At 34.6% G+C, this 16,282-nt stretch overlaps 2 protein-coding genes across 2 annotated transcripts; both read right to left on the reverse strand.

Annotated features, from left to right (window-relative positions):
* Positions 1 to 606: 606 nt before the first annotated feature.
* On the reverse strand, positions 607 to 10,835 carry LOC109208229 (delta-aminolevulinic acid dehydratase, chloroplastic-like). The gene is made up of 13 exons (XM_019371296.1): positions 10,730 to 10,835; positions 9,927 to 10,252; positions 8,787 to 8,898; positions 8,633 to 8,706; positions 6,310 to 6,378; positions 6,151 to 6,234; positions 5,965 to 6,034; positions 4,033 to 4,088; positions 2,906 to 3,027; positions 2,412 to 2,483; positions 2,236 to 2,317; positions 2,077 to 2,154; positions 607 to 1,069 (listed from the first exon to the last, which is right to left on the reverse strand). The coding sequence occupies exons 2-13, from the start codon at positions 10,230 to 10,232 to the stop codon at positions 902 to 904; spliced, it is 1,293 nt and encodes a 430-aa protein (XP_019226841.1). The 5' UTR covers positions 10,233 to 10,252; positions 10,730 to 10,835; the 3' UTR covers positions 607 to 901.
* Positions 10,836 to 12,680: 1,845 nt separating this feature from the next.
* Positions 12,681 to 14,951, reverse strand: LOC109208224 (ATP-dependent DNA helicase PIF1-like). Its single transcript, XM_019371288.1, has 4 exons — positions 14,351 to 14,951; positions 13,397 to 14,197; positions 13,031 to 13,122; positions 12,681 to 12,932 (listed from the first exon to the last, which is right to left on the reverse strand). The coding sequence occupies exons 1-4, from the start codon at positions 14,949 to 14,951 to the stop codon at positions 12,681 to 12,683; spliced, it is 1,746 nt and encodes a 581-aa protein (XP_019226833.1).
* Between the last annotated feature and the right edge of the window lie 1,331 nt (positions 14,952 to 16,282).

Genomic DNA, 16,282 nt, shown 5'->3' on the forward strand with positions numbered 1-16,282 from the left:
ACTCATTTTCGCTACTTTCAACTTCTGGACATGAGAGTTCTTGATTGGCCAACACTCTGTTCCATACAATATAGTCGGCCTAACAACCACTCTATAGAACTTACCTTTAAATCTTGGTAGTATATTTTTATCACACAAGACACCAGATGTGCGCCACCATTTCACCCATCCCGCTCCAATGCAAGTTGTTGAAAGCAAGCTTAAGTCATTTTGCAGGGTTCCATGCTGATGATTTTTAGAGTATGACAACAACAACGACAACAACAACGGCCAAGTATAATCTCACAAGTGGGGTCTGGGAAGGGTAATATGTACGCAGACCTTACCCCTACCCCGAGGGGCAGAGAGGCTGTTTCCAGGTTTTAGAGTATGACAATGACATTCAGAAATTTAAGATAAGAAACAAAATAAAAGAAGAAAGGAGCCAAAACACAGACGCCTGCAGAATTACTTATATTCTGTTGAATTATATCCATTTCTTAATGTGAAAGGACCAAATTCACTCAACTTATAATATCAATTTAAACATCATGATAACCTGGGGAGTAAAGAATTTAACAGCGATTGACTTAAGGGAAATGAAACCAAATAGGTATGCAGAAGTAGTACTGCCAAATTGTGGAAGTTTAAACAAATTACTGATCTGTTATTATTTTATAAATAATAATATAACAACTAATGCACAAAATGGTTACAAAGAGACAATAGCCTCCCTCTAAAGCTCACTCAAATAATCTAAACTCATTCGTGCTTGAGTTAGCAAGAAAATTAGACAATAGTGAAAGAAGATAGTCAAATTCAGGCTACATTTGAAAAATAAACTCACATCAACTAATCTATAGAGCTCGCTCAAAATTCTTCTTGGTACACATGCACGTTCCTTTTATGGTACGGCTAGCTTTCACCTCTTCTCTCCGCACAAGCATCTACCAGCTTGCAGAGCAAAATAGGTCAAGATGATGTCAGCTCCAGCTCGTCGAAGGCACATCAATGATTCCATCATAACCCTTTCTTCATCAATCATTTTCAGAACCCCACCTGCTTTAATCATCGAATATTCACCTGAAACCTATAGAGAAAGAAACTCCAGAAACTTTAGAAAATGATAGTGCAGAATCGAAGGCAAAAACTAGTGTTCAAGGATATTTGGCAATAATTGATGTAAAAGAAGACAATAATAGGGCATTACATAAAGAATATGGAAATGAGTTTCTATTCACATGTTTCATTTCTTTTCTACTAGCAATGGTTGTCATCAATACATCAGCATGCTACTTTATTTATACTCTTATACTTTAACAGAACTGAACAATTCGGCAGTTTTGAAAAAACGAGATTCAAAGCCTCATTCATCAAAATGATTCACTTGGCAAAGCGTTCAGCTCTATTTGGAAGCAAGGGTCACTTATAAGAAAAGAAGGCTTTCATTTTACTCAAATCCCTTATAATTGTAAAAAAAACATGGGCAAGAATCAGAAATGACATTAGAGACAACGACCAAGTAAACATTTGTCTTAGCTGAATAAAGCATTTTGTCTGTCGGTATACATATTTGTCCTCTAGAGTTGGATCAGTATTTAAGAATTGATAGGTTTCACAATATCAAACTTCTGTTCTCCTAAGAAGCCATAGTAAAAAATTGTATAGGCTGTACAAAGGATTCAAACTACAAAACCCTTTATAAATATACTGTTCAAAACCAGAACTCAAAGGATAAGTAAATCGACGAGATCTCTAATTGGTCACACAGAAGCACTGAAAACCTTGAGTGAACTCGTTGGATTTCTTATTACTGCAATCCATCTAAATGACAATGCTGAATATGAAGTAAACCATCTTAAGCACAAAGGCAAAGACAAATGTTCTGAAGTTCCATAGCGACCTTAGATATTTCATTTTATCCCCTCTAAAGCCTTCAATATAGCCTACTGCTTCATCATCAGTTCATAATGTTACAGCTCTGACGGAGCAACAATTAGATCATCGCTTTTGACAAGTACCGCTAAGATTGAGCATCACGTAATGTTCAATGAAATTTTGAATGATGACAAACAAGTTAAACGAACATTTGAGTACCTGATAGGCAGCAATGGGCAAGGCAGATTTATCCCGAAGAAGCCTTATAATATCCAAATAAGGCAAACCTGGTTTAACCTGATATGCAATAAAGCAACTTTAGAACAGAATGAGTAGTATACATCCACTATTCTGCAGAACAACAAAAGCAGTACTGACAAGAAGAATATCAGCTCCTTCAGACTCATCTGCTTGCAGCTCAACTAGTGCTTCTCTGTAATTTGCAGGGTTCATCTGATAACTGCATGTGAAAACCAAGTTCAAGGAAAAGTAAGCTATATAATAAATGATATATCTGTTAAAAGGAAAATCAATTTTAGTTTGTTGTTCAGTACGTTTTCTTGTCTCCAAAACGTGGATTTGAATCTAAAGCCTCTCTGAAAGGTCCATAAAACGAGCTTGCATACCTGCATTATGGTTCAAGCTAACAAGTTGAGAAAGAGATGGAAGTCGAGTTTCAATAACAAAGAAGCTATAAAAAGAAAGAAGAAAATCTGCAAAAAAAAGTCCGCATTCTAAGTTATTAGACTACTAGTGCCCGAAACCATCACAATGACTGATTATCAAAGTTATATTGCGCGAAAGGAACTAGTTCTTTTAAAGCTTCCAGTCAGTGCTTATACTAAACAATGACATGAGAAAATTACTATAAAATGCTGTTTATCCATTTAGGCACGAAGGAAATCATGCTGCTCAATGTACAATATAGGAAAAGGCAAAACATAGGAAAGCTGCTTAACTGAATAGAGAATCAATGTGCAGACAGCTAAATATTCCAGAACAAATATATAATATTTGCATAACAGAACTTATGAGTTTTGACAATTACTTTGCCGTATAGGACATGATAGAGACATGCTGAAACCCTTCAGCATCAAGAGCTGCTCGAATTGCTCCCACGCGACCGTCCATCATGTCACTCGGACTGACAACATCTGCTCCTGCTCTGGCCTAAGGCAAAGAAGAGGAGAGTAACAAGATTGGAAATTGCATTTCTAATTAGAAGTTCTAACGAATTGGATGCAAGCATAAAAACTTGCAACGGAAAAGACAAACGGACACCTGATGCATATATGTTTTTAGGTTTGAAAAGCATTACATGTTCAAGGAGAAGCCAAGTTCAAGAGCAGCATCATCAATTTGAAGGATTACTCAACCCAATTATATTTTAGGATATTTTATTCCATGTTGTATGTTGAATTTTACTGCTTTACTGTTATAGTACACTTCTGGCATATTTGGTGCGCTGCTGGTTCCTTCTTCTCTGTTGTTTTGAGCTCTTAGTGGGATTCTTGTGGATATGAAGGCAAACAAGTAGACACTAGAGCAGCAATTGAAAACCCTAGAAGAATTCATGGCAAGCTGGTTTGACTAACCGAAGCCGTTTTGCAAGTTACAGGATTCACTTAGAGAAGATTTAAAAGTAGTATTCGAGCAACTCTCCAGTGAGGTCCCTTGTCTTTTATGACAGAATTTCCTAACCAAACACTCTTGCAAAAAAGCTCCAGAGTATCCACTACTACATGTACTGCCGCTTATAATAAAACTGAATGATCGTTTTCCTTTATCCATTATTCTCTTTGACAATCTCCCCCTGCCAGGGCTGCAGCGCCATTGCCTTCATCCTCTTACACCCACTTAGCCAGCTGTTCCTTTATGTTGTACTTTCTCCCTTCATGTAGTTGTGTCCCCTCTGGGATGACTTTAACCTTTTTGATTTGCAAATTCTGTACTTTTGTAATGACTAAAATCATGTTCAGTCTTGAAACAATACAAAAGAAAGAGATGGTGGTGATAACTCAGCCTGCAACTCATCGTAGAAATAATTTTCAAGGACCACGAAAAACTGGTGCAACTCAACTAAGGTGAAAGCAAACAATGTGTACACATTAAGTGTATAAAGAGTGAGAAGATTGTGTGAATGAAGAAACAATATCATATGAGATAAAAGATAACCTGGGCAACCGCCTGCTTGCACAACTGATGCACAGTCTCGTCATTCATGATAACTCCTGGACGCCATTACAGTTGAAAAAATAGTTCATAATCCATGCCTCAATGAAACTTAAGTATTCAGCACGTCAAATTTAACTCTGTTTATGTGTGGTCATTCATTCATAAGAAACAACAAAAGGCAAAAAATTTCATGCTTCTTTGTCTTTATACTTTCAGTCTTCCCTCGACTGCCATTAACAAGAATATTAGTCCAATTAAGTTCCTTTTATGGAAAAGGAAATATCATTGATGGAGAAAAGAGATACACAATCAAACGGGGGACAAGTACAAATTTCCCAACACAATTTTGACGATCATTCACAACTGACACCATGCTAAAGCTATCAACCGTTGAGACCAAAATACGGGCATGCCTTTTGACTTGGTTTGGGCAGGGGCGTATCTATGTGTTGGAGCATGGGGCACGTGAAACCATGCTCCTCTCTCGATACCATGTATAATAATGTTATATTTCTTAAAAATTCCTTTAAGGCAGCCTCTCTGCCTTCTTAAAGGCAGGGGTAAGGTCTGCGTATACTCTACCTTTCCCAGACCCCACTTGTTGGATTACAGTGGGTATGTTGTTGTTATTGTTGTTGTTATTGTTGTTGCACCCAAGCTCAAAGAGTCCTATGGTGCAATGATTATTTACAAGTGAAGTTAGAGGTTCAAATCTCAGTTTGTAGGCATGTCTAGTGTCCCTCTTGTATTTTAATTAAATATTATTTTTGTTTCTTTCTTTTTTTATTTGGTTATTCATTCAAAATCCCCAAATCTAACACATTGAGATCATTGATCTCCTTTTGTCATTGCAAAATTTTATATAATTAAAACTAGTAGCAGTAGATGATGTAGCACGGATCAATGATTCCGGCATTTTTTATATGGAGTATAGATATTTATATGTTAAAAATTACCAAAATTACAAGAATTTTTTTAATTTTAACCTGCAATTTCTAAGTGATAATGGATTCATGGTAAGAACTAAAGGTTGAACCTGTCAATATAAATTCTAGATTCACCTCTTTGTAACAGTGCCCATCATTCTTATCCTGGGTCCGCCTCTGGGTTTGAGTATTAAATAAATAAAACCCACAATGTTAGGTTTGGTTCACTATTAGAAAGGAGAAAAAAAAACTGAACTGACTATATATATAATCAATTTACTATTTATTTTACTGAGATTTGTAAGAACTTTATATATTTTTAGCAAACAAAAAAAGTCGTCTAAACATATTCATGGTCCTTGCTCGATTCTTTTATTTTTTTATATTGAAGTTATCTAGGAGTGATTTGTTTATTGTTTTATTCACTAAAGTTAGTTGAGTTTGGAAGTATATATGGATGTTAGATCATTGTTTAATTTATGAATTTGAATAGCTATCATGTCTCACAGTGAACTTCTCACCAACGGACGTTTCAACAGATAATAAGTTCATCTATTTGTTGGATTTTTTTTTTTTGTTTTTGATGAAGAGAAATCTGTCTGGGGCCGACCTACCGCAGCCTTCGAAAACGGGGATAATGGGCCAGCCCCTCCACCCTTCTCCACTTAAATACTATGCTTATTCTTAGTCACAAGTCCCTCAACCTTTGCCACTTGAACTAAGCCCTGGGGTCCATTTTCTGTTGGATTCTTGCTAAACATAAATTGACATACCAGAAGTTTTATCCTTAGCTGTGGATTGAATTTGTATTTCATTTGATAAAATACTGAATAAACCGACAAAAACTGAAATCATGAAACCGATTCTATTTGGTTTGGTTTTGTTTGTATATTTAAATTTGGTTTGGTTTGGTATGTATCTAGCAAACTGACATAGTTGGTTCGATGTAATTCTGCAATAAATGGTTTTCCTTTTAGGCTGGGATGAATGGAAAATTATGTATTACCATCTTCTCTGACAATGCCATCATGCCCATCAGATGAATATGGATCCAAAGCAACATCAGTGTAGATAACCTGTCGACGAGCATAAAAAATCAGAGGAAGATCCAGACATCCCCACAGCAAAATTTGGCTGTTTAATTAGCAGTCTAAGCAGATAAAATGAAACCCGGTAATGTGTATATACATACAAGATCAGGGTATTTGTCTTTCAACAACCGTATAGCTCGAGGCACTAATCCATTTTCATTGTATGCTTCATCTCCTGTAGAGGTCTGAAGTTACAAAAAAAAAAGTTATGTAATCGCAATTCAGATGGTACATGGAAATTTATGCTGGTAAAAGAAGACCTTTAAAGCATCTGGCACTTTTGGGAAGAGCACAATGCTGTTGACGCCAACATCCCTCGCCTTTGAGACCTGTAAAAGAAAAAATGTATTGTTTCAAGAAAATGCACAAAAGTATTGCAAAGGCGCCATTATTATTGTAGTAAATTATGAATTTGTGAATATGATATTCTTTGTATATTTAGCCTATGTTGCTCAGACTCGGGTGCAGGTACCCGATTCGGGTGCGGATCTAGAGGTCGGATTCTTCATGATCTAAATTTTAAGATTCGGGGGATACAGATACAGGTACAAATATGAGTGCGAGAACTCGGCTAAAAATAATTCAAAATTCTAAAAATAGATCTATAAAAATACCCAAAGTTATGAGAAATATTCTGTGGAAACTTATAGGTAACAGAGAGCAGCCAATAATTCAATCTTTCATTTTGAGAATTTCTCAGGTTGTAGACACTAGGCAGCACTAGTAGGCAGCAACTAAAATTCAATCTTTCATTTTTCGTCAAATTTGTCCATGGATTGTGGTCAAAGTACCCAATCTTGATTGACCACACCCAGTACGAATCCCACACCCTTACCGGTACTAGTGACATGTCGACATAAGTGTGGCGGCTAAAATGAAGAGTCCGCGCGACATAGTATTTAACCAACCCATCTTTGGCAAACGGCCAGATTGAAATTGAAGCACTAAGAAAATTTTTATGGGCATCTAAAAGCATAAAATAGAATGGTGACATTCTGAAAGCTGGTTAAATTCTAGAAATGCTGCAGTTCCATTTGGTGTTTAGTTCTCAGTCCGAGGCAGCAAGCATAGGAATTAATTGCTGCCTACAAACCCAATAGCCTATCCATTTATCACCCACTAGATTTTAGCCTGTCCATTTCTTTACCCTTTATATCTCCTTATTTCTTATTTAGCAGACCCCATTTCTGTTACAACAGATTTACAGTATCTAATTTATTTTCCATGTATTTAATTTCTGCTTTATCAAATGTGAGTCTCCTCACGTATTGCATGTGAGGAAGATTTTATTTTTTTTTAATAAGTAGGACAATAAGAATTGTTTAGTACCAATTATTGCCAAAAGCAGTTCTTAGTCCCAAGGTGATTCCTCCATTAGAAGACTCGTCCTATACATTCTTAAACTATTAGCAGCTTTTAAGTACATACATGAGTTCTTTGTTTCTCTGTTTATACTCTTTTCCTTGTTCCTGATATCTGCGCGCTCATACCTGCACCTACAGAAATTTCTACCAAAACAGTACTTAATAATCCTCTTCCAGTGAATAAATCAGTCTTTCACCCTGCCCAAGCCCTTAAAAGTGAAAATGAATATCTAGACCTGAATCCCAATTTAAACATAGTTCCGGTAGCTGAAATTGAAGTCTTGTATATATCTAGAATACTGAAGTCTGAAACGCATGTCCAGCTTGCACGCCTATCCTAATCAAAGTAGGGACCATTATTACACACAGTAAGTGACTGTAACGAATCTAATAGCAGAAATTTTGACAGTGTTATTTTGATATTTTGCCAAAGAAGAGCAAAGTGTGTATGATTCTCAGAACTATATAAATAGAACAGAGAACATAGACATGCATGTTTGTTGATATTACTGACAAGATTGAGTGATACCCAAAAAGGATCATAGTCTTTATATAACCTACGCTCCAAGTCTATGTGCAACACCCTCAGTTCCTAATAGATCAAGTGGTTTATCTGCCCAGCCCAGAAACAATAAAACCTACTACAAGGATAGCGTTTTGTAAATCTAATGCTATTGCAAAAATTTTATCATTAATAGTAGAAATATTGTTATGATACTAGTCATAATAACATAGACAATGGAAAATACATCACCAGCAAGATTTAGCATAATCATAGCAACATGACAATTATTGTAGCACATCATCATCAAATTAGGAACACTATGAAACCAATACAAAGCATGCCTACAAAGCCGATCATATCAAAATCAAGGAGAGAGTTACTTATGGCCCAAGGTGGAGGTGCAGCGGTTTGTCATCCTTAGACAAAAGGTGGTCTTTCAGGAGTGATCATCGTTTGTCACCACCTCCCACCTATGCTGCACATTAGATACTTGATAGAGTATGTTTGCTTGTTATTTATGTGATCTAACGCATCAGGCACTTCATTTTTCACCCGCTAAAACTTTGAAGAGGAGGGGGAAGTGGATTTATTATACTACCAGATCAATTAGGGAGAGAAGAATCGAATTAAGGAATCAAAATGCTGAAACTCTGGTCAAAGAAGGCAAAGCCAAAATGGAGAATGAAGAATCCTAGGAATCGCTGAGTCACCAACCTCTTCAACAAGACCATGCCTCCATCCAAGCCTATAACATCCAGGCATTGCTCCAATAGGTGTGTCCTCTTCACCTGCAAGTGCGTGCCATTTGTAAAAACAGATTGAGAGAGGTTTTTTAGTAAAGAAGAACATAGTTCAGTCAGGTACTCACCCTCATGAATAAATAGTGGATATACAAGATTCGCAGGGCTTATATTTGTTTCCTGGAATGCAGCCCTAACTGCTGGAGACTTACGATTACGGCGTGGTCGCCTATTAATTGGCTATACAAGAAAAATCTGATCATTAGTTACAGGCACATAGAAAATCAATCACATCAGCTTCCAATGCAGTATTGTGTCAATATTAAAAACGTTACCACCAAAAATTCACAACAGTCTGCCAATTCAACCAAGATGATATCATTTATACAAAAAACAAGTAAAAACTATACTACTTACTAAATAATAAATGTGGTATGCGCTGAAAGCTTACTAAAACTTGAAGGATTAAGCTTTAGTTACACCATCTTCAAAGTCAAGTTTTGATTGTGTAAATGGAATTAAGACACTATGACGTTTCTAAAATTATCAGAAACACCCTATACATAAATGTCATTTAATTTGCAAGTATCAATTTAAACATTCCACACCCTGCGTCCAGATAAGAAAAGCCAAAGATGTTCCAAGAAGTTGTTAGACCTTATACGTACACTTCAAGATTTTATAGTTCGATATAATTTTATCAAAGTGTGGTTGCTTTCCTTTATGAGGCTTTCTGTAGCAGGAACTCTTGAAAATGTTACACAAAATCTTGAAAAGGTTAGGTAATGCCTCAAAATGTAATAACACCCTTCAGCATCAGTTTCGCAGTGTTCCAATACCATACTAAGTATTATTTATGAAACTCCCATCCTATCATTTCAGTTGAGTAGGTGAAAAAAAGTTTTATATGCTAAGCTAGTTATCATTTATTGAGATGCCTGTACCCAATTGTGACTAAGTTATCACATCATATTTGTTCTCCACATCTTCTGCTATTCTCATGTAGAGTTGGTAAGTTAGTTGTCATTCAGAAACAATGTAAAAGAAATGTAATTACACCACAGTCAAATACATCTGGCAAGTTCAATTAAAAACAAATAGAACATTCTGGACTCTTTCATATCTAATTCTGATAACAATTTGATAGGAAATTAGAAACTGACTTTCAGCAGCTTAGAATGAAAAAGATGGATGTTTTGAACACTTGCTCACCATTTCCAAAATGGACATTCAAAAAAATTACAAGTAATGATAAGTCTCAAACTAACCAGTGAAGACACAGCAGGAGTACCGGCAGGTGCAGCCGGCTTTGGTGGAACTGGAGGAGCTTCAGGCGCATTTCCAGCAACCACAGCAGCCTCGCACTCCTCATCAGTCAAGCCCATCTTTCTCAAGGGCCCTGAACCGGACCCATTATCATGCCCTTCACTGCTAGCCCTTATGGTCAACACCCTCCTCCGATTCAACCAAATACAGGGCCGTGCACAAAACAAATTTGGCGATGGCTTCACTTTCACCTCAAACTTCACAGCTCCAATATTACAAGGTGAGTTCAACATTGACGCGGAAGCCATTACTGCTCAGATAAGCAGCTCTACGAGTATGACCAAAAAATCACAAATTACAAATTTGAGCATTCCAAAACATTAATACAGATTAAGTTGTGATTATCTCCAAAATTTGACCAAAACCCAGAAAATGTCTAATGATTCTATTAGTAAAACCAATAATAAAAAGAACCAAGAAAAAGTTTCATTACAAGGCTAGAAATTTTAGAATTAGTAAACCTAATGGAGATGAACATATGATTTCTTCAGTTATTTGGAGAAAACCCAAAAAAGATGGAAACTTTCAAATTCAACTTTAAGGCATCGAAAAGCAAAATTGAGCAAAAGATGTGATTTTTCTCAAGTAATTTTTGCAGAACGCAATAAATTCTAAAATGCATCAATGAACCAACTAGCATATATATATAACAAGAATTAAAATTTGAGGCATTGAAGAGCAAAATTGAGCTAAGGATGTGATTTTACGCAAGTAATTTTGCAGAAAAAGAGAAGGAAAATTTTACCTTGAATAGAGGAAGAGAGGGAGAAAGAGAATTGAAGAATCTTATCAATAAAAAAGGCCAATTGACGTGAACTTCTAACAAGAAGATTAGATATTGGAATTTTTTTCTTTTTTCTCCATTTTTTTTTTATTCTATACTTCTTTTCTTTTCTTTTTTACTTTTTTTCTTTCTCTTCTCCTTTTCTTTTTTCTCGATTTCTTCTTATTTTTTTCCTTTTTTCTTTTCTAATTTCATTTAACTTCTTTTTTTATATTCTTTTTCTCTTTATAATCTAATTTCATTTACTGTTTTCACTATTTTTTATTATTCTTTTTTTTATTCAATAAGAAAAAATAACTGAATAGTAAATATTTGTTCACCTTTTTTAAATATAACTAGTACAATATGCCTTTTATTTTTTTTCTTTCTCATTTTTTAAATTCAATTATTAAACTAAAATAATATCAGTTGTCACTTGATCTAATTCACTGAATATCACACTGACTGCTGTTGAGCACCATAAATTACATCAGATTCTAAGAATCAACACATGATTGTCATGCAAACCTTGATCTTCTTCCGTACAAATATCAGTACATCCTCTACCATTAACAGTAACTAGTATAGTACCCGCGCGATGCGCGGAAAATACGAAGAAAAAAATATAATAAATTATTAACTTAGTTGCTTAACCAGCTCATATTTTTATAACTTGATCAATCGTAAAATTTAAACCATTTGATCGACGAAAGTTTATAATAAGGCAAGTAAGGTAGGAAAAAATATTTTATGTAGCCTAAATTCCCGTAAGATATTGTGTTATGTACAATGAGAATTTAATTTAACTTAACTTACTATAATTATGTGATTTAATTATGTATGCATTAAAATGATGAGTAAGTAACAGAAGTGTATGTGTAGCCACATATAATAAACTATCTGATTTCCACTACAAACTACATGCTTCCTTGGCTTAATTTAAGTTTTTAGAAATCGAAGCCCGAGAAAAAGCCGAAAGCAATCACAAATTAAATAAAATTACATTTATTTGATTTATTTTTCCATGTTAGTTCTACATGAAAACTATATATAGCTTCATCAATAATATACCAAATCAACCGTCCATCCCAAGTTGATATAGAGAGAAAGAGATTATGAAATCACATTTATAGTTTAGTAGCAAGTAAAATTTGGCTCAACTTGGAGATTAGTGTTACAAGAAACGTGAAGAATTAGTCGCTGCGAATAATTATTTAAGCCCATGCAATGCCTTGTTTAATAAGGAACATTTCTTATATTATGTGTGAATACGATCTACACAATAATAAAATCTCTATTAAATCAAAGGTACTTATATAATTATCGATTAATTTTTGGTTGAATATATTATTTATTATATTAAGCAATATACAAAATTTCTTAAAAGTTATAATGGGAGTTTAACAGAGTGAGTAAAATTTATGAGAATATTTCAATCATAACATAGTTGCTGCCATATTATTTTTGTATGTTACTTCCTTAACAATTGCCGCGGCCAAACAATATAAATATCTATTAATAGTTTATACTCACGGAAAGGAACATAACTGAAGTTTAAATTTTCATTTATAAAGATATATTGTACTGCGAGGCTACTTTGGATGAATTCATATTTGTTACTACATGTCTATATATAGATTCCTCATTAATTTTTCATTTGAAAAGACGAAAAAAAGATTGTAAAGTATTACTATACATGAGAATTACATATAATAAAGTAAACAACGTTTAGTAATGTGTGTATTCATATTTTTCCTCTTTTAAAACATTGGATATGTCGTCAAAGTAGCATTTTTTGAAGGATTAACTTAGTGTTATTACATTATGTTATTTATCTTATATAANTGGTGTAAGTAAACTCTAACCAGAAAGATGGAATTTTTCGCAAGGATGGTCAATAGTGTAGATGAAATTAATTAAAGGACCCATTGCTCTAAATGAAGATGTAATATGCATAGATAAATTGAATGACATCAGTACCAAACTTATATGAAGCCATTTGATCATCCCCATTAGAAATTGCAACTAACATGACAATGCATCCTTGGATTCTCCCAACTCTTCTCTTAACTGCAGCAACATCTGATAGACTCACCAACAGCCCCACTACTTCTTTTTGCTCTTCGAAATCACGACCAAGCGACTTCACCATTATCGATAAGTTCCCTATTTCTGCCATCTTTTCCTGCACACAATGTGAAAAATCCAACCTTTAACTTCTGATTGAACAGCCTTAGAACAGCCTCAAAATACTCCAAAAAGCTGCGAAAATCAGCAGCAAACAGTCCGAAACGCCGCGACTTTCTCACCCAAAAACAGTCGAAAAATTCCAGCTGAAACCTGCTGCCGAAATAGCTCAAAAACAGTCCAGAAATCTGGAGCAAGAGCAGTACCGTGTATTAGTGGAAGAAATATAACTTTGCGAGTTGTTTGTTAGTATATTTAAACCTTAAGAATTTATTAGTTCAAAGTAACTCAAAATAGTAACAACTAATGATGATGAGATAACAGATAAGCATACCAATTGAAGTTGTCAACTATTGTTTCTGAAGTTTATTTCCAATATGGTTTAGCAAAGACAGAAGCATGAGAATCAAAAATGTTATGAACTTTCAGATCAGATTTTCTTTCATTATCCAAGTAAATTACGGAAAACTTCTTTGTAAACTACATTTATTGCTTCATTTGAAATTTCTCCATCATCGTAATAAACCAAAATCTTTAATCCCTTTCTTTTTATAACTCGTGATAGAGCAACGTAAAGCTGCCCATGTGTGAAGACCGGTTTCTTCAAATATAACCCAACATGAGATAAAGATTGTCCCTTACTTTTGTTTATAGTCATTGCAAAGGATACAACTATTGGAAATTGCCTTCGTTGGAACTTAAAAGGTATTCTTGCATCAGATGGAGTTAATGACATTCTCGGAATGAAGACCTTTTGTCCAGCCATATTTCCCGATAAAAGTTTTGCTTCGATAACCCGATTTCCGAGTCTAGTGATGATTAATCTTGTTCCATTACATAGCCCTGAAGATGGGTCTATATTTCTCAATAACATCACTGGGACACCCACTTTCAAAGTGATAACATGATTTGGAATTCCAGAACACTTAATAGTGTTTAGGAATTCAGGTGTATGTACGTGTTCCAAACCTGTAAAAGCATCGTCTGACATGCAAATTGTATCGGAACTCAAAAATGTTTTTGGTTGACTTTGGTTTAGTGAAACCATGTATTCGTTGATTGATTCAACCATGTCAAGAGTGGGAGCAAGAATTCCTCTTTGTTGCAGGTATGTTATATCACTGCAATGACTTAAAAAATTTGGATATGTACTTTCCACAATCGCAGAAATTGGATCGCCACAATTATTTATGATAAGATCATCAGGGATGTGAACTTTATCAATATCATCAACAGAATTTCCAATCATACCATCACCTATTGCTAAAATCCAATCAGAAAATTATCTTAGATCATTCAAATGTGAATCCACCTGATTTCCTTCCAACCTTATATTTTTTGTTAGCTTTAAGACACGGCAGTGATTCCACAAATATGAAGAATTAAGGGCAGCATTAACAATATCTTGTCTAGTACCTTTTGGAATGACTGGAAGTATTTGTCTAAAGTCACCACCAAGAACAACCGTTTTTCCTCCAAATGGTCGATCTAAATTGGATGCATCTTTAAATCTAAGAATATCTCTTAGAGTTCTGTCTAGAGCTTCAAAATAATATCTATGCATCATTGGTGCTTCATCCCAAATAATTAACTTTGTCTTGACAATCAATTTTGATAAAGGAGTACCTTGTTTGATATTACATGTTGAATCTTCAGTTGCATTGAGTGGGATTGCAAATCTCGAATGAGTTGTTCGACCTGCTGCTAACAAAAGAGATGCTATTCCGCTGGACGCAACTGTTAACACAATATCTCCTTTAGATCTTATGGCAGAAGACAAAGTTCTCCAAATAAATGTCTTCCCGGTTCCTCCATGACCATATAAGAAGAAGAATCCACCTTTGTCCTCATGCACTGCTGTGATAATTCTGTCATAAACTAACTTTTGCTCTACTATCAATTTAACCAATAATTCTTCATGTTCCTTAGATAAAGAGCACCTATTATAACGCAATTCTTCACAGATGAGTCTATTGGTGTTGCCAACTTCCTCTTCATTGAAAATCGGTCTTGGCATTGTTGGAAAATCTTATAACGTTTTTCCGCAACCTTTCAACAAATTTTCCAACTTTTGTAGACAATGATTCTTTAGTTCATCGTTTGTTAGCTCAGCCTCTAAAATAACAAAACTACATAATTAATTAATTAATTATAAAAATATAAAATTGTCATGAGTCATATAAAGATAAGAGCAAAATAACTTCCTTCAGAAATAGTAAAAGAAAATTAATGTTACTTTACTTCATTGGAAGGCTACATCGATTATGTCTCCAACAAAATATATTAATAATTAATCGCTCATAATTTGCAAGCCTAAATGTAGATTGTAGATTAGACTAAGATTTAATTTGTATGCACCAATAATGTAAAAATATTCTAACAATTTTATAATATTAAAATCTGAAGTAGAAGGTTGATTTGTATACCTGGATTATCCAATATTCTTCTTTCTTCATGTAAGATATCATCTGATAATAAAATCCATGTTGCCTCCCAAATACATTCTGGCCATGACATTGAATTGGATAATAGTAACATGGCAAATAATTCCCTAAGATATGATGGCATTCCCCAGTTACTTGCCTCCTTTATGGCATCCACATACTCTTTGTCATCATCTAATAAACCCAGTGCATTACATGCATCTCTAAAAGTTAAATGTTCGTGATTGTTGATTCTGCGTAAATCCTCATAACACTTAGGTCCTTTAATGACATTCAACAACATTCGAAGGTAATATTGCTCTCCACTTCCAGGTGGTACAAAGAATATTCTCCCTATTGAAAATACAGAATTTCTTCTTTTTTTCCACTTTTTTAGTTTTTTAATCCACACAAATTTAAGAGAAAATTCCGCATAAGTTAATTCTCTTGCTTCTTCATATGTATTATTTGCCTCAAACTAGCTTAAAAACTATGATTCCTTTACACTTGGTCTATTGGCAACATCATCAATTGGATCATCATCAGAGAAAATAACTGTTTGTTCATTTGGTAGATGAAAAGAAAGTCTTTCTACCGAAGGTTCTCTATGGTTAATTGGAAATTTAAAAATTCTCCAAGCAGCTTCACACGGTGATATGTATCGACAATCATAATACATTTTTATTTCATCAATAGCCGATGAGTCTTCCTCATGCACACTTTGAGAAAAAGCTGTTGTCACACGATCATGACCCTTATTAACGTACTTAAATAAGTACTTGATTGATCGAGATTGATTGCACCATTCAACATTTATATGTGCGCCATACTTCAACAATAAATATCTATTGTGTGGCACCACGTACCTGTTATCCAATTCAATACCTTCTTTCTGGATAGTTCTACCATTGTCCCTTCTTTTATA

Source organism: Nicotiana attenuata, unplaced genomic scaffold (assembly GCF_001879085.1).
Source record: "Nicotiana attenuata strain UT unplaced genomic scaffold, NIATTr2, whole genome shotgun sequence".
In the NCBI taxonomy this organism is placed as follows: Eukaryota; Viridiplantae; Streptophyta; class Magnoliopsida; order Solanales; family Solanaceae; genus Nicotiana; species Nicotiana attenuata.

What these genes read in the sequence shown, in the direction of transcription:
- LOC109208229 (XM_019371296.1), bottom strand. Translation starts at nt 10,232, where the DNA reads ATGGCTTCCGCGTCAATGTTGAACTCACCTTGTAATATTGGAGCTGTG. An exon ending in GCAAGCAGGCGGTTGCCCAG is followed by an intron (nt 3,028 to 4,032) that starts GTTATCTTTTAT and finishes TCTTTGCCTTAG; the next exon opens with GCCAGAGCAGGAGCAGATGT. An exon ending in TGCCCATTGCTGCCTATCAG is followed by an intron (nt 1,070 to 2,076) that starts GTACTCAAATGT and finishes CTTTCTCTATAG; the next exon opens with GTTTCAGGTGAATATTCGAT.
- LOC109208224 (XM_019371288.1), bottom strand. Translation starts at nt 14,951, where the DNA reads ATGCCAAGACCGATTTTCAATGAAGAGGAAGTTGGCAACACCAATAGA. An exon ending in ACTTCCAGTCATTCCAAAAG is followed by an intron (nt 14,198 to 14,350) that starts GTACTAGACAAG and finishes ATTGGATTTTAG; the next exon opens with CAATAGGTGATGGTATGATT. An exon ending in AGTTTACAAAGAAGTTTTCC is followed by an intron (nt 13,123 to 13,396) that starts GTAATTTACTTG and finishes CTCTTGCTCCAG; the next exon opens with ATTTCTGGACTGTTTTTGAG.